Source organism: Cervus elaphus, chromosome 12 (genome assembly GCF_910594005.1).
Source record: "Cervus elaphus chromosome 12, mCerEla1.1, whole genome shotgun sequence".
NCBI lineage: Eukaryota > Metazoa > Chordata > Mammalia > Artiodactyla > Cervidae > Cervus > Cervus elaphus.
In genome coordinates, this window is record NC_057826.1 from 36,200,676 (window position 1) to 36,219,311 (window position 18,636).

The 18,636-nt window shown below is 38.4% G+C and overlaps 1 protein-coding gene and 1 non-coding gene across 9 annotated transcripts in view; one reads left to right on the forward strand and one right to left on the reverse strand.

Annotated features, from left to right (window-relative positions):
• The window catches only part of FERMT2 (FERM domain containing kindlin 2), a 72,380-nt gene that overhangs the window by 14,397 nt on the left and 39,347 nt on the right, over positions 1-18,636 (forward strand). For all 8 annotated transcript variants that reach the window (XM_043919051.1, XM_043919052.1, XM_043919058.1 and 5 more), the window contains exon 3: positions 14,715-14,948. In XM_043919051.1, coding sequence (XP_043774986.1) covers positions 14,715-14,948 — 234 coding nt within the window. The remainder of the gene's footprint in view (positions 1-14,714; positions 14,949-18,636) is intronic.
• On the reverse strand, positions 8,348-8,454 carry LOC122705933. Its single transcript, XR_006344204.1, has one exon. It is a non-coding gene; the product is annotated as a U6 spliceosomal RNA (small nuclear RNA).

Here is an 18,636-nt window from a genome sequence, read left to right on the forward strand (position 1 = left end):
AATGATATGTAAACTTTGAAATGGTTTGCTGCTTCTGCTAACAGATAACAAACATTTTATTAAGAATAGGACATATCAGAATTTTATGACATATCAGAATTTTAGGACATCAGAAACCATCAGTATTTTGCACAGTTTCAACATACACGTTTTAGTTATGGTTTAGTTAACACCAGTTATCTAACAACATGGTTCATGTTTTAGTTACCACCATACTTTTGTTTAATTGCATAAAATACCAACTTTGCTTCTGACTCTTCAGTCTGCAATTCACTATGTCAATAACAGATGAATACATTTAAGAGTTTTCATGTTACTTGCATATTACAAATATTTATTGGTTTAATTCCATGTACAAGGCCCTGGGCTTTGCCTTTGAGGTATAAGACAAATAAGACCAAAGACCCTTAATTGAGTGGAGGAAGAGAGTTACATCAAATCAGTTACAGTTGATTGGGATACATTATTCAGAATGCTAAGATGTACCTAACTGCTTTGGCAAGAGGGTTAGTGAAGACATAGAGATGGTAATATTTGGTTTTTATGTAGGCTTTTGTCAGCCTGATGAGAAGGAAAGAGAAAGGTATACAACCAAGGAGGCAGAAAACATCAGCTTGTTTCACAAACTAGGCCAGAACGTGAGTTGTAGAACCTGGGGACAACTAAGCATCAAGGTGCACAGAAGGTTAGGATTTATATAACCTACTGAGAGGTTATAAAACACTTCAGCAACAGAGGGACTTGGAAAGTTAAGTAGACAAGTAAAATGATCAAATTTGCATTTTAAAAAGTAACTCAGATAATTTTGTAAAAAAAGATATTATAGTTCAGACAAGAGATGTTGAGGACTTGAACTAAAGCAATGTAATAAAAGAAAAGAAAGGGACACCTTTAACAGCCATTTGAGAGGTAAATTCCATAGTATTTGGATAGAAAGAAAAACAGGGAGAAGTTGTAAGTTCAGCCTTAGAGAAATATATTCAACTTTTTTTGTGTGAGGGGAGGCTCCAAAATCACTGCAGATGGTGATTGCAGCCATGAAATTAAAATCACTGCAGCTTCTTGGAAGAGAAGTTATGACCAACCTAGACAGCATATTAAAAAGCAGAGACATTACTTTGCCAACAGAGGTCTGTATAGTCAATGCTATGGTTTTTCCAGTAGTCATGTATGGATGTGAGAGTTGAACTATAAAGAAAGCTGAGCACCAAAAAATTGATGCTTTTGAACTGTGGTGTTGGAGAAGATTCTTGAGAGTCCCTCGAACTGCAAGGAGATCACACCAGTCCATTCTAAAGGAAGTCAGTCCTGAATATTCATTGGAAAGACTGATGCTGAAGCTGAAACTCCAATATTTTGGCCACCTGATGCAAAGAACTGGCTCCTTAGAAAAGACCCTGATGCTGGGAAATATTGAAGGCAGGAGGATAAGGGGACGACAGAGGATGAGATGGTTGGATGGTACCACCGACTCAACAGACATGAGTTTGAGTCAACTCCAGGAGTTGGTGATGGACAGGGAAGCCTGGCGTGCTACAGTCCATGGGGTCACAGAATCGGACATGACTAAGCAACTGAACTGAACTTAAAGATTTTATTTTTTATTTTTATTTTTTTTTGAACTTAAAGATTTTAAAGGTTAGGTTAATATGATTACTATTTGTATCATCTTGGAGGGGCTTCCCAGGTGGCACTAGTAGGAAAGAACCCACTTGCCAGTGTAGGAGACATAAGAGACACGGGTTTGATCCCTGGGTCAGGACGATCCCCTGGAGAAGGAAATGGCAACCACTCCAGTATTGTCTGGAGAAGCCCATGGACAGAGGAGCCTGTCGGGCTACAGTCCACGGGGTTGCAAAGAGTTCAACATGACTGAGTGGCTTAGCAAACACACATGATCTTGGTATGAAGGGAAAGTGTTAGTTGCTTAGTTGTGTCCAACTCTTTGCGAACCCATGGACTGTAGCCAGCCAGGCTCCTCTGTCTGTGGAATTTCCCAGGTAAGAACACTGGAGCAGGTTGCCACTTCCTCTTCCGTGATCTTGGTAGTCTTCGCTTAATTTGTTGAATGGATGGGGTGAGTGGCCACCAGTTACTAAGTTTTGGAATATTTACATGCATCATTGCCAGTGTTTGCTGTTTTCATTTTATTGATTACTAAAAGTGTATGTCAGCTGAGTTAGCTCTGGGACATTTTTAAAAAGCAGTTTTTTTCTGCTTTTCATAGCTGTGGAAAATCAGGAATATACTTATTTCTAGTGTACTAATAATCCTATTATAGTTGCTTGAATTAAGTTATAGATAGTGTTCTAGTGGTGTAGTATAGAATGCACTGCTGAGAATCTCTTGGATTATTCTTCTAGAGGAAAGGATAATTCTGGAAGGAGGGTTGCTCTTCTAGAATAAGATTTAAAATAATTGAGGAACTTACTTTTGGTCTCTCTAGAACAGTCTTAAGGAAGAGAAGAAGGATTTAGAAGTTGTTTCAGTTATTCTTATGTGATACAGAATATTCATTTTATAATATCAGTTCAGTTCAGTTCAATTGCTCAGTCGTGTCCAACTCTTTGCGACCCCATGAACCACAGCACGCCAGGTGTCCCTGTCCATCAGCAACTCCCGGAGTCTACCCAAACCCATCCATTGTGTCGATTATGCCATCCAACCATCTCATCCTCTGTCATCCCTTTCTCCTCCTGCCCTCAATCTTCCCCAGCATCAGGGTCTTTTCAAATGAGTCAGCTCTCTGCATCAGGTGGCCAAAGTATTGGAGTTTCAGCTTCAACATCAGTCCCTTCAATGAACACCCAGGATTGATCTCCTTTAGGATGGACTGGTTGGATCTCCTTGCAGTCCAAGGGACTCTCAAGAGTCTTCTCCGACACCACAGTTCAAAAGCATCAATTCTTCAGTGCTTAGCTTTCTTTATAGTCCAACTCTCAGATCCATACATGACCACTGGAAAAACCATAGCCTTGACTAGATGGACGTTTGTTGGCAAAGTAATGTATCTGCTTTTTAGTATGCTGTCTGGGTTAGTCATAACTTGCCCTCCAACGAGCAAGCGTCTTTTAATTTCATGGCTGCAATCACCATCCGCAGTGATTTGGAGCCCAGAAAAATAAAGTCAGCCACTGTTTCCACTGTTTCCCCATCTGTTTGTCATGAAGTGATGGGACTGGATGCCATGATCTTAGTTTTCTGAATGTTGAGCTTTAAGCCAACTTTCTCACTCTCTTCTTTCACTTTCATCAAGAGGCTCTTTAGTTCTTCTTCACTTTCTGCCATAATAATTTTATTTAATCTCTAATATAAAATAAGAAGTGGTTAGTTACATTATTTTTCTGGATTGCCTCTTTGCTGTTGATAATCTGTGTTCTTCACTTGTTTTAAACTCAGTTTAATTTTGTTTAGTAGTATATGTATTCTTCAAATAATTAAATAGCTGCCAGCCATAACCTTTTTGAATTTTATTGTCTATAGCTGTCATTATTAAATCAGTTGAACATGTGCTTAATATAGATATTCCTTCACATTTGGTGTTTGAAAGTGAACTGATGAGTGACTTTGCAGTGTTGGCTGGTTCTAGGTACGACCTCCTGAAACCAGTCTTACTTGAATCACAATTTCCGTGGTCCAGTTCTTATTATCTGGTGAAATGCCATATATATATATACATATATATATACACACACACACACACACATCTTAGGATATATCTTGAATTGATTAGCTCCTTGGTGCCTGTGAGGACTGGAGTCCATTATATACAAATTGACATTTCCAGTGTATGGATAGTATTGGAACAGAGAAATGGAGTAGTTTGAGTGACTATTTCCCCATAGTTCTTTGAGACTCTAATGAAAGAGCCGTCTCTGATGACAAGGTTTCTCTGCCTGGAGTTTGTTTCCCTTGGGCAGAGCTGAGTGAACATAAATTTAGTCTGTGAACCCATTTCTTCATGCCGACTCCTCAGTTGAGATTTCAGTTAGGTGCCTATTAGAACTGGAATCTGATCTCTTTGCCCCTGAGGATCTGTAGAGCCTCAAGCAAGAACCTAACCCCACTGAACCTGGTTTCCTTATCTATAGGAAGAATTTAGATTGGGTTGATTCCTAAGGACCTCTTCAGTTCCCAGTTTATGTGGGTCTTTGTAAGCCCCCCTGTGATCCTGGCAGGGAAAGACACAAACTAATAAGCAAGTTGTGGAAAGATCCATGATGTCAGACTTAGGAAAGTTTGTTGAAACTCCCACCAGAGTTTTACTCAGCTCTTTGCCTTCAAGATGGCTTGAAGTCTACCCCACAATAGTCCTGCTACCAGTGCAGGCCACTTAGCTCTGAGTTAGAAATGGCAAGTACCATGTTAAGGAAGGGCAGGAACGAAATACAGCCTCCATATTTCACTTCTCAGCACTCTCCAGTCCCTCTGGCAAGACCTGGGGTATTTCCACTTCATCTAATAATCCCTTTACCTCCCTATAAGTGTGAGTGTGTGTGAAGTTGCTCAGTCGTGTCCAACTCTTTGCGACCCCATGGACTGTAGCCCACCAGGCTCCTCTGTCCCTGGGATTCTCCAGGCAAGAATACTGGAGTGGGGTTGCCATTTCCTGCTCCAGGGGATCTTCCCAACCCAGGGATTGAACCCAGGTCTCCCGCATTGCAGGCGGACGCTTATCCTCTGAGCCACCAGGGAAGCTCAGTCCCTAACCTCCTGATACTCCCTCTCAGTTATCGTGCTTTCCTGGTGGCTCATTCAGGAAAGAATCTGCCCGCAATGCGGGAGACCTGGGTTCAATCCTTGGGTCAGGAAGATCCTCTGGAGAAGGGATCAAATTTACGATTCCTCTGTCCTTTGATTGTCTCATCTCTTGAAACAGGAATTGTGATAGCATTTACCACTTAGCATTTTTGTGAGGATTAAATGAGAGTATGTTAAGTGCTACTGGTACATGCTAAGTAAATGTTCAGAAACAAATCTTGGTGCTGTTGGTATCATCCATTTGATTTTCAAGCCAGGAACTTTCTAGCGTTCCTCTTCACCTTCCAGCTGTCCTCTCTCATCTATAATCAGTATCAGTGAGACCTGTGAATGTAATTTAGACATATCTCTCACATTTGGCTCCTTTTTGGCTTCTGCCTTAGATAAGGTCCTACTCCCAGAATATTGCAGTAAATTTCTTGTGCCAGGTTCTTTCTTTTTCTGATTCACTCTCTGTAATCCCATCATAATTACCTTCATAAAACCATCTGATTTAGAGCCACTATTGTCTATAGAACAGTTACTCTTGGTACATGTTAGAACTCCCACATTAAGACCCAGGTAAAACATCCCCTTTTCTTCAGAGCCTAATCAGTCTTCCACATTTAAAGTTGTTTGCTCCTGTTGCATTTTTCTCTTTTATCTTTTTAGCTTATTGTATTTGTCCGTGTCCCTCACTTGAACAGCAAGAACCTCTAGGATGGGAATTCTGAGATAAGTGTAACTTAAGTGTATATTCCCATGGCCTAGCTTAGTGTCTGGCATATAGTAGGTCCTTAGAAAATGTTTATCGATTCATTTATTGGTTGTGTTTCCAAAGAGCAACAGTTTGTCTAGTTTGCCTATTTCCTGTTTTGGAAATCTGAGTGATTAAAAAGACAAGAACTTGAGAATAGTTTTATGTTTCAGGAATTGGTAAGGAAAGCAGAAGGTAAAGCTCTTCTGTTGTGAGGAACTTTTTTTTAGAAGAGGAAAGAAACCTTGGCCTAAGGCAACAAACCGTAGCTGGGAAAGAGGAAGGAGGCCAGTTAATTCCTACAGTATATTAAGGATGAGGAGGGAGTAGCCAAGTGTCCTACTTTTAGGAGGAAAAGCTTCTCTCCCTCACCACTTAACACCTCCATTGTTTTTAAGCTTCTCTTCCCTCCAGCCCACACTGCAGGTGCCCCTTAGGAGTTTTCTTTACATCTCTAGTTGAACATCAACCATATATTCTGCAAAAAACCTTATGATATCAGTTTAGTGGAATATTTCTCGTAGTATACTTTGGACTATTTTAGATTTGGGTAATAGTCTGATTTGGAATCTATTTATAATGTTTCTTTGTGGCAAATCTAAATTCTAAGACTCAAAAGAATTTTTTGAACATAATCATTTCATACTGTAAGGATTGTCTTGAGCAAAAGATGATGTAAGAAAGAAGAGGACGTCGATAGGGTTTGATTCCCCATGTCTAGGGGAATCTGTGCCACACTTAGTGTAGATATGTTTTAATTCTGAATTTGAAGAAGAAAAAATGAATTTTTAAACATAAAACTAAATAAATCTTACATATTATTTTTCATGTTGGTTTAAGAGGAACTTCCTTGTTATTTTCTTTTTTTGTTTCCCAAACTTTAAACTTTTTATTTTGTATTAGAGTATAGTCAGTCAGTGAACAATGTTGTGGTAGTTTCAGTGAACAGCAAAGGGACTCAGGCATAGATATACATGTATCCATTCTCTCCCAAACCTGCCTCGCATCTAGGCTGGCACATAACATTGAGCATGTGCTGTACAATAGGTTCTTGTTGATTATACCTTTTAAATATAGTGGTGTGTACGTGACGATCCCCCACAAGTCCCTAATTATACCTTCCCCCTGCAACCATAAGTTCATTTTCTAAGTCTGTGAGTCTCTTTCTGTTTTGTAAGTAAGTTCATTTGATCATTTCTTTTTAGTTTCCACATGTAAAGGATGTCATATGATATTTCCCCTTCTCTTTCTGACTGACTTCACTTTCTAGGTCTCTCCATGTTGTGGCAAATGGCATTATTTCATTCTTTTTAATGGCTGAGTAATATTCCATTGTATGTATGTACCACATCTTCTTTATCCATTCCTCTGTCGATGGACATTTAGGTTGCTTCCGTGTCTTGGCTATTGTAAACAGTGCTGCAGTGAACATTGGGGTTTTTCTCTGGATATATGCCCAGGAGTGGGATTGCAGGGTCATGTGTAGCTCTATTTTTCGTTTTTGTTTTTTTTTTTTAAGGAACTTCCATACTGTTCTCCATAGTGATTGTACCAATTTATATTCCCACCAACAGTGTAGAAGGATTCCCTTCTCTACAGATCCTCTCGAGCATTTGTTGTTTGTGGGTTTTTTGATGATAGCTATTCTGACCTGTGTGAGGTGATATCTCAATGTAGTTTTGATTTGCATTTCTCTAATAATGAGTGATGTTGAACATCTTTTCATGTGCCTATTGGCCATCTGTGTGTCCTCTTTGGAGGAATGTCATTCAGGTCTTCTGCCCATTTTTTGAATGGGTTGTTTGTTTTGATGCTATTAAGTGTCATGAGCTGTTTCTCAATTTTGGAGACTAATCCCCTATTGGTCACATCGTCTGCAAATATTTTCTCCCAATATGTAGGTTGTCTTTTCATTTTGTTTATTGTTTCCTTTGCTGTACAAAAGCTTTTGAGTTTAGGTCTCATTTGTTTATTTTTGCTTTTATTTTCATTATTTTGGGAGATGAATCGAAAAAGATGTTGCTGTGATTTATGTTAGAGAGTTTTCTGCCTCTGTTTTTCTCTGAGAGTTTTACAGTATCCAGTCTCACATTTAGGTCTTTAATCCATTTTGAGCTTATTTTTGTGTCTGGAGTTAAGGAATGGTCTAATGTCATTTTTTTTTTTTGCATGTGGCTGTCCAGTTTTCCCAGCACCATTTGATGAAGAGCCTGTCTTTCCAACATTGTGTAGTTTTGCCTTTGTCATAGATTAATTGACCATAGGTGAATGGGCTTATTTCTGGGTCCTCTGTACTGTTCCATTGATCTGTATTTCTGTTGTTGGCCAGTACCATACTGTTTTGATGACTGTAGCTTTATGGTATAGTCTGAGGTCAGGGAGCCAGATTCCTCCAGCTCTGTTTTTCTTTTTCAAGATTGCTTTGGCTATTTGGGGTCTTTTGTGTCTCCATACAAATTTTGAGATTTTTTTTTTCTAGTTCTGTGAAAAATGCCATTGGTACTTTGATAGGGATTGCATTGACTCTGTAGATTGCCTTGGTAGTATAGTCATTTTGACTATTGATTCTTCCAGTCCACGAACATGGTGTATCTTTCCATCTGTTTGTGTCTTCTTCAGTTTCTTTCATCAGCATCTTATAGTTTTCAGAGTACAGGTCTTGTGTCTTCTTAGGTAGGTTTATTCTGGGATTAATGTTTTCTTTTTTTTTTTTTTTCCAGAGCATTACCCTATATTTGATGTTCAGGGTGCATGTACAGGGTTCATGTCTAGGTATTCCTTAACCTAGACAGACAGATACAAGTCACCATTCTCCTTTAATTTTTGAAATAACTTTAAACTGCGTAATCCAAAAATATGGAACTCTTCACGAATTTGCATGTCATCCTTGTGCAGGGGCCATGCTAATCTTCTCTGTATCGTTCCAATTTTAGTATGTGTGCTGCTGAAGCGAGCACGATTAATGTTTTCTTGATGTAATGAAGGATCTTTAAAATTTTCAATATGAGGGTTCATTTATCAAACGTGTGCCAGTCACCTGTGCAATGTGCTAGAAATATAATGGTGATCAAAATAGGCATTGTCCTTGTCTTCTCAGTGTTTAGTAGGAAATTAAGATACCTCCCCATCCCAGGAACAACAAACGAAATGAATGCACATTTTGATAAGTGATATTACAGTGTACTGAATTAGAGAATAAAGGAGGGACATAGGACACTGGAAGTCTTAGAGTGGTTAAGAAAAACTTCTCTGAGACTATGGAATTTCAAATTTAGAAGACAAGAGAAAACTAGACATTCAGAGAGTGTAGCGACACTTGCAAAGCCACCAAGGCAAGAAAAGCTTACTTACTAGACAGTTCTTGGAATAAAAAGAAGGTAGATGTGACTTAGCAGCAGCAGGTGTGGCCTAGGCAGAGGAAGAGTAGCACAAGATAAATATGTGGGCAGTTTTATGGGCTGTACTGTGTGGAAGTTTGTAGACTAAAAGTCATTTGGATTTCATTCTCAGTGCAGTTGCAAGCTGTTAAAAGATTTTCAGCAGGGGTATTGACGTGAAAGTGTTAAATAGATCACTTTGGCTGTCGTGTAGAAAGTGCTGGATGAAATCAAGGAGACTAGACAGGAGGCTCTTGGCAGTAGTTGGTATAAGAGATAATAATGATGACCTGAAATAGGATGGTGCCAGTGGAGACCAAAGTGGAGATTTTAGGAAGTGGAACTGAGGGGCTTGATGAATGTGCAGACTAGGGAAAGAGAATTCACTACTTTTAGCTTTCTAGCATGAGCAGCTTGGGTTGATTCTTAGGGCTACTTAATGACAGTAGAACTAGGAGAAAATTGGATTAAGTTTTGCATATATTTGACCTTCCTGAGTAGTTTAGATGATAAAGAATCTGCCTACATTGCGGGAGACCTAGGTTCGATCCCTGGGTCGGGACGTGGCAACCCACTCCAATATCCTTGCCTGGAGAATTCCATGGACAAAGGAGCCTGGTGGGCTACAGTCCATGGAGTCGCAAAGAGCTGGACATGACTGAGTAGCCAACACATTTTGCATATATTAAGTTTGACATTCTTCTGAGACATCCTGGTGGAGATGTGGGGTAGTCAGTAGGATGTATAAACTGATGCTCTAAGTAGAAGGGTAGTTTGTTAGTTAGTGAAGTCGCTCAGTCGTGTCCAACTCTTTGCGACCCCATGGACTGTAGCCTACCAGGCTTCTCAGTCCATGGAATTTTCCAGGCAAGAGTACTGGAGTGGGTTGTCATTTCCTTCTCCAATAGCAGAAGGGTAGGCTGGAGATAAAAACTAGGAAGGTAAGTGCATAAAGGCCATGTAAACTCACAAGAATGGATGAGATACCTAGGAGCCAGAGTGAGAAGTGCATGGTTTCTAGAAGGTGGGCATGGCAACAAAGCATAGGTAGCTGGATTGGTTTCAGATGATTAGGAGGAGAGACATTTTCATCATAACTCAAAGGCAGTAGACCCATACCGGTACAGATGCAAGGAGCTTTGTACATTTGGTTGGCTCTTAGGTGAAATAGTTTCAATCTGATGGCTTCTCTATTTGCTGAAGTAGAATCCATGGTTGTCTACTGAGAAGGAGGGTACACAGGCATTTGAGCAGGGTTGGCAGGTTTGAGATACAGAAGAAACATGGTAGGATTTCCCAGCACTATCTTAGATCCTGTTGGCCTTGAATTTGTAATGTTTCAGTCTGCCTGGGTTGAAATGAATGAGCTATTACATTAAGATACACAGCTTTACACACACACACAATTTGTATAGTTAAGTATTTTTGAGGTGCAGTTAGCTCTACGTTTGCCTTGGTGAATGATTCTCAATTGGTTTATCATCATCTTTCTCAGGATTTTCATCAGAGTGTAAAGCTGTTTTTGCTACTTCTGAATAGATTAAATATATTCTTGTGATATCTGTAGTGGAGCCAGTTGTGGGACATGATGTGTAGATATTAGCTTCAAAATAAGATACACAGTGTAACAGAGCCAAAACTAAAGAAAGATTTTCTAGTAAGTAGGAAAATGTTGCCTTGCATATTTAAGAGAGCTCAGTCAAGCCTCTAACAAGTTTTGAAATGACACTATGACACAAAGACTCTCTCTCGAGGGGCAAATTAAAGAATAATTGGAAATGTGTTTAAGTTTTACAGGATTATCACTATTTAAGTAATGTTGAAATACCTTTTGTTCTCAAAAAAAGACTGAAAGTACTTCTTGGACTTGCCATCCCCTTTCTGTTCACCTACCATCCATGATTCTACTCCCCAGTATAACAAAATGATCAGGAAAAGTTGTCTGTATTCCTTATTTCTACTTCCTCATTGCCCAGCCATTGTAATTCAGACTTTCATCCTGTCCACTCCCATGCTGACTTCTTGCATGGCCTCTGAATTTCACTCATGCACACCCCTGCCCCTGCATTCTTCAAAATTATTTGATGACTTTGAAATAAAAAATCACTCCCCTGCTTAAAATCAAGTTTTAGACCCACACCCAAAGTGGTCTGGGCTGAGTCCAGGCATTGCTCTATTTGAAAAGTTGCTCAGATCATTCTAATGCCAAACAGGCTGAAAAACTCTGCTCTAGTGGCTTCTATCATACTCAGAAAGAGTAAAAGCTGAACAGCCTTATGGTATACAGGGCTTCTGCCAAGCTCTCTGGTGTTTCACCTCTTCATTTCGAGTCATACTGGCTTTCTTCAAAGATGTGGGAACTTTGTTCTTCTCATCACTGTATTTCGAGCACTAGAGTAGTGCTTTCTGGTAAATGTTCAGTAGATATTTGTGTAATTAATGAATATTTTACAGATGCTGTTTGTTTCTTCTGTAGTAGTGATTATCTTGTGATTAGTGCTGATTAGGTTGCTGGCATTTTGAGTCTTCAAGAATGCTACCAAAATTATACTATTGGAACAAACATCACAGGCTAATCATTCCATCTTATTTATCAGTGGCTGCTTTGGGTCTGGGCTGCGGCATGCAGGGTCTTCATTGCATCACACAGATTTCTCTCTAGTTGCAGCCTGCGTTCCTTGCACTGGTACCAGATTCTTAACCACTGGACTATAGTCCCTTCAACTATTCCATCTTCTAACACTGACTCCTTTTTTTTACTGTCAGAATGCCCGCTTTTCTCTTTTTGTTTGCTGGTGTGTGCAGTATTGACACTTCAGATCTTTCCTGGTGTTCTGTTTCTGTTTTTATTTGGGGTAATTTTTTTTTCCTATATTGATACTTACCCACTGTTTTCTGTGGGTAAAAAAGACTGATCTTACCAGTGTTTCCAGTCAGCAAGAGAATCTTTCTCTTTCTGTGGGTAAACAGACTGTTCATGGTGTTTCTAGTACATAATCTTTAGATTACATGTCCTTCTCCCCTATGTTTATTCTTAATAGATGCAGGGGGGCTGTTCCTTTGGTGTAAAAAACCAAGGTGGAATCGATGGGGAGGGTTAGATTCTAAAGAGGAAGATCATAGGAAGTACTTGTTTCTGAGGTCAGCGTTTGAAGCCTAATTGATGCAAGGTTGAGATTTTACTGAATCTGGGCCTATAAAGTCTTTCTGTAAAAATCCATGTAGTAAATATTTAGGGTTTGGTGAGTTAAGTGCTTGAGTGCAGGGTGGTCAGCCCCATGCATGGCAGCTGGGGAAATGCTGGGAATTTAATGGCCCTAAGAGCAACCCTCAGCCAACTGGATAGATCCCCCAGCTTTCTCTTTCCTTAGGAGGAGGATTCTAAGTCATGTTTTATGTGATTCCTCAGAGGGGCTCTTGGAGGACTGAACTCCAGTTATCCACAGAAGTTAATGAGTTCTTAATAGACTTTTCTCCCGTGTCTCATTTTTCCTAATCCCCTCAGGTATGCTTCCTGGGATCTCCGCCTCCCCCCATCCCACCTCAATAAGCTACTTGCCCCAGAGTTCTTATTTCAGGGTTGTCTTTTGAGTTAAGACAAAGGAAATCCAAACGACTTAAGTCAGTGTTAACAAAACTATTATTATTAGCAGCATACAGCTTTTTCCTCTCTCTCCCTGCACTGGAAATATATGTTGTGACTGCCTTAATGATTGACATTGGTAGCAGAAGTGAATGGGTTGAAGAAGAAAGTATTAGATACCAATCTACCATTCCTTCAATTCAGCTCAGCCTTACTCTGCAGTGGTTACTGTCATTCTTTACAAATGATCTTTTTCTGCCTTCTGCTCTTTGTTCCTAAAGAAAACAGTAAACCATCTGCAACATGTGAGACATTTACCTCATAGTATACAAAAAGGTCCCAGCCTTGGTTATCTGCTTGTGAGCCAGATTGGATTTACTGTTTTCTAAAAGTTGATAAATTCAGTGCTGGAAAGTAATTTAAGAGGCCGGGTACTATATATTGAATACACTGTGTCACAAGTAAGTAGTTGTAAAATATGTATTTCTGTAACCAAACTTCAAATAACTTAATTGACAGGGCTTTCCCAAAACAAATACTGAAATTTCAAAATGCAGTAAAATCACAAGTAACAGTTTTCCCATTAAAGTACTTACTCTTTAAAATATTTTTTTTTTACTGTCTGGGGGAATTGAAGGTCTTTTTCCCTCTTGTGACCTGTTTCTTCCGTAATGAGGAGAATTATATCAGTTACCTTTCACGGTTATAGAAGGTGTTTCTGGCCCATAGTGTGGTAATTTGATGTTTTACTATCTGAGGCTTCAGGGGGGGGCAAGTTGTGCTAAAAAAAGCTTCAGGTTTAGTATATACTTTTAAACTTATCTTCTTAAAATAGACCAGTTCTTTTTAAAACTGTATTAAAATGAGCTTTATATCAGAAGCATGATGATAGTTTTCATTTTTATTTTTTTCCTCTGGAAAGCTTCGTTTTTCTATGTTGTTGTTGGTTTAATATCCTGTTCCCTCTTTTTGGTTCTTAGTTCATCATATAATTGATCCCCACATTCTTTACTTGTATTGCTACTTTAATAACCAGCTGAAATTGGATTTTATTTGTAAATTTGTTGCTGTGATCTGCTGTAATCTGGGGGTAGCCAAATCTTGTGTAAGTTACACTTTTCTTTATTTCAGTTCAGTTCAGTCGCTCAGTCATGTCCAACTGTTTGCGACCCCATGGATTGCAGCACGCCAGGCCTCCCTGTCCATCACCAAGTCCCGGAGTTTACTCAAACTCATGTCCATTGAGTCAGTGACACCATCCAACCATCTCATCCTCTGTTGTCCCCTTCTCCTGCCTTCAGTTTTTCCCAGCATCAGTCTTTTCAGATGAGTCAGCTCTTCGCCTCAGGTGACCAAAGTATTGGAGTTTCAGCTTCAACATCAGTCCTTCCAATGAATATTCAGGACTGATCTCCTTTAGGATGGACTTATTGGATCTCCTTGCTGTCCAAGGGACTCTCAAGAGTCTTCTCCAACACCACAGTTCAAAAGCATCAATTCTTCAGCACTTAGCTCTCTTTATAGTCCAACTCTTTCTTTATTTAGTTTCTTTTAATTTAATTGTATATGACTGTTAAATAGTTTAACAGGTATTAATGTTTTTTCTTGTGCCAAAATATATTGGGGGGGGGGGGAAATGTTACTTTTCTTGGAATATATTTGGGTGTGTGGTTGGGATGTAGTTTTTTTTTTGTTTTCTCTCAAGTTAAGTGTTACTCGTGGATGTTTTCTTTTCCAGGCTCTTCTTTACCTAGGATAGTGGTTTTGTTCATTTTCGTCCCATCTTACTTTTCACCACCTCTCAGCCTCCACATGCTTCTGCAGCCTCATACACCTCAGCTTTCTCACCAGCTTTATCATCAGAATATTGTCCATTTCTCAAAGCTGGGCTAAGAATCCACCAACTCCATCTCATTATTTATTCATCCTTTTGACTCCAATCCCCAGCGTCCTCGTTGTTCTCTGAATGCTTACAGAGAGTACTTACTCTGTCGTGTGTGTGTCTGCTTTAACCGTTATTAGTTACCGTGAGTATTATGCCTCTGCTGTCTTCTATATTAGCTTTCAAGGGCAGAGTGTTTTCTCAGCTGTTTGCTATTTCTTTTAGTATTTCTTCAGTATTACTTATCACATAACGGGCACTTAGTATTTAACTAATTGTTCATATTAAATACCTAGTTACTTAGTTTTCTGCTTGTAATTTCTCTCAAGGCAGTCCTGCAGATTTTTAAGTGTTTTGTTTGTTTTTTTTTAATAGATGTAAAAAAAGATTGGTCTGACCATGCTCTGTGGTGGGAAAAGAAGAGAACTTGGCTTCTCAAGACGCATTGGACCTTGGATAAGTATGGCATTCAGGCAGATGCTAAGCTTCAGTTCACCCCCCAGCACAAGCTGCTCCGCCTGCAACTTCCCAACATGAAGTATGTGAAGGTGAAAGTGAATTTCTCTGATAGAGTCTTCAAAGCTGTTTCTGACATCTGTAAGACATTTAGTAAGTACTGTATCAATTCTTCATGAAATTATGAGTTGTGTGATATGTATATGACTGACATTGAGTTTATCTCAAGGAGTAGGGATTGGGGTGAGCAATCTGTGCTTGTGTGTATGTGAAATTATTACTTTATTCTTTAACGTTTTTATATTTAAGATAAAGAAATACTGAGTTAAACTAGAACAGGAGTCTGGTAGAGCTCTTTCCTTTCTAGAAGTATATCATATACTTATTATTATTGAATATCTCCTTCTGATGACCTTATTTTTATGGAAAGGAGAAGGGAATAGGCTTTATTTTCAGAGGAAGGTAGCTTCTGTAGTGTTCCCTTCAGTGCAAATCAGTATTTGCACTGATTCAGGCAGATTGTGTCACTTCTTTCACTGAAGGGCTGACACAGTTCCTAAGGAAATGACCACGCGTGTTGGCATCCTTAACCAGTCTACAGTTTGACCACTCTTGTAGCAGTTCTGTTTATGTTTTCTGAAATGAGATGTGGATTACGTTTGGTTGACCCAGTTCTATCATATGCTAGGAAGTATTTAACCATCAGAGAAAATCTGAATCATTCTCATCATTAATACATAATTCTGTCATACCATAGATTTGGGGGAAATACAGGATATTACTGTTTTGGTCTAATAACTCAGATTACAAGGTTTTTTTATGTTTAATGGAATTTCTAAGAAGAAAAATAAAAATACAGAAAAATACTAAGACTTATGTAGCATTTACCTAAATGTCATCTAGAATTAATAGTTGATGTTTTGTCATTTTGCTGAACTCTTAAAGTCAAATAATATAGGTAAGTTTTGATTCGTATTCTTGTCTAATTTCCCTTTATAAAGCAGCTACTGTCATAAGGTTAGTGTGTATCTTTCCAGTACTTTTGAAAATACATAAATACACATACATGCACATACACATATTCATATCTGTGAGTGTATATACTCAAAAAATATGTTACTGTAGTTGTTGTACAGTATCTTACTTTATTTTGTACGTGTGTGGTGGAATCTCTCTTTTGTGTTTGTGTAGAAGTAGAAGGTAGACTTGTTTTAAGTGTATACATAATTCATTTTGGGTACTGTCAAATTGCTCTCCCAAGTGGTTATACCAGTTTACATTCCAGCTCGCAGTGTGTGAAAACCCATTGCCTGAAGCCATCACTAACAGTTGAATGTTGTCAGTTTTTAGTGTTTGTTTCTCTGAGTGAAAAAAATACAGTATTGCATTTTAGTTTATAAAGATAACTATATTTTTATGTCTTAGCTGGCCATTTCAGTTTCTTTTTTGAATTGCCTGTTTATATCACTTATCAATTATTTTTAATTAATAAACTTTTTTAGAATAGTTTCAGGTTCACAGCAAGATGGAGCAGAAGGTGTAGCGTTCCTATTTACTCTCATTTCCGCACATACAACCTCCCCACTGTCAACACTCCACACCAGCGTGGGACATTTGTTATAGTGATAAACCTTCATTAGCACATCATTATGACCCAGACTCCATGGTTTACATTAGGGTTTACTCTTGATATTGTATAGTCCACAGTTTGGACAAATGTATAACCGTTATTATAGTACCATACAGAATAGTTTTACTGTCCTGAAATCAGTGCTCTGCCTTTTCATCCCTCCACTACCAACCCATGGCAACTGTTCGTTTCCTTACTGTCTCTGTAATTCTGCTTTTTACAGAATGTCATACAGTTGGAATCATACAATATGTAGCCTTTTCTGGTTATCTTTTGCTTAGTATACAGATTTAAGTTTCCTTCATGTCCTTTGATGGCTTGATAACTCATTTTTTTAAAGTGCTGAATAACATCCCATTGTCTGGATGTGCCAGTTTATTTTCCACACCTACTGACAGATATCTTAGTTATTTCCAAGTTTTGCGATTATAATAAAGGTGCTATAAACATTTATGTGCAGGTTTTTTTGTGAACATGTGTCTTTTACTCCCTTGGGTAGATTCTGAGGAGAATGATTGTTGGATCATATGGTAGGAAGATGCTTAGTTTTGTGGAAAACTGCTAAACTGTCTTCCAAAGTAGCCATGTCATGTTGTGTTCACATTCAGTAGTGAGTGAGAGTTTTCATTGCTCTAAATCCTCACCAGCATTTGGTGGTGTCAGTGTTCTCGATTGTGGACATTCTGATAGATGTGTAGTGGCTTAGCAGTCTTACAATTTTGCATTTTAATGATAACATAAAATGTCGGACATATTTTTATATGTTTTGGTGAAGTGTCTGTTTAAAAGTCTGTGACCTATTTTTTAGTCAAGGTTTTTGTTTTTTTTACTGTTATATTTTAATAGTTCTTTGTATGCTTTGGGTAACAATCCTTTGTCAGATATGACTTGCAAATATTTTATCCTGGTCAGTGGCTTATCTTTTCTTTTTTTTGGCAGTTTCTTTCACAGAGCAGAAATTTTTGATTTTTATAAAGTGTAGCTTATCAGTTATTTCTTTTCATGGTATGGTGTGTAATTATTTTTTATAAATACATTTTTGAATTTGATTTGCTAATAGTTTATTAAATATTTTTGCATTTATGTTCACTTAGAGATATTGTTCTATAGTTTTCTTGCAGTGTCTTTGTTTGATTTTAGTATTAAAAGTAATGCTAGCCTCATAGAATGAATTAGGAAATATTTCCTCTGCTTCTGTCTTCTGAAAGAGATTATAGAGCATTATTATAATTTCTTCCTCAAAGATCAAGGAGGAAAGCTCCTTGACATGGGTTTTGGCAATGATTTTTTTGGATATAGCATCTAAAGCACAGGCAAAAATAAACAGATGGGATTACATCAAACAACAAAATTTCTATGCAGCAAAAGAAATGATCGGCAAAATGAAATATAATCTATGGAATGGGAAAAATATCTGCAATCCATGTATCTTATAAGGAGTTAATATCCAAAATATATAAAGAGCTCAATCAAAATCCCCCAAATAACCCAATTTAAAAAATGGGCAAAAGACCTGAATAGACATTTTCCAAAGGAGTTTTACAAATAGGCAACGAGGTAAGTGACATGAAAATGTGCACATCACCACTGATCATTAGGGAAATACAGATTAAAACCACAGTGAGATATAGCTTACATTTGTTATAATTCGGTTCAGTTTAGTCACTCAGTCATGTCCGACTCTGCGACCCCATGGACTACAGCACACCAGGCTTCCCTGTCCATCACCAGCTCCTGGAGCTTGCTCAAACTCATGTCCATCAAGTCAGTGATGTTAGTCTTGGTAGAATGCCTATCATCAAAAAGACAAGTGATAAAATGCTGGCAAGGATGTAGAGAAAAGAGAACCCTTGTGCACTCTTGGTGGGACTGTAAATTGGTGTAGCCACTATGGAAAACAGTGTGGAGGTTCCTCAAAAGACTAAAAGTAGACTACCATATGACCCAACAATTCCACTTCGGGGAATATATCCAAAGGAAATTAAAACACCATGTCAAAGAGGTAACTGCACCCCCATCTTCATAGCAGCATTATTTATAATAGCCAAGACATGTAAACAACTTAAGGGGAGGAATTGGATTAAGGTGGTCAAAAGGTGTAAGATAAGTACTTGGGGATGTGGTATATGCATGTTGACTAGAGTTAACACTACTGTATGGTTTCTTTGGAAGTTGTTAAGAGAGTAGATCGTAAGAGTTCTTAACACAAGG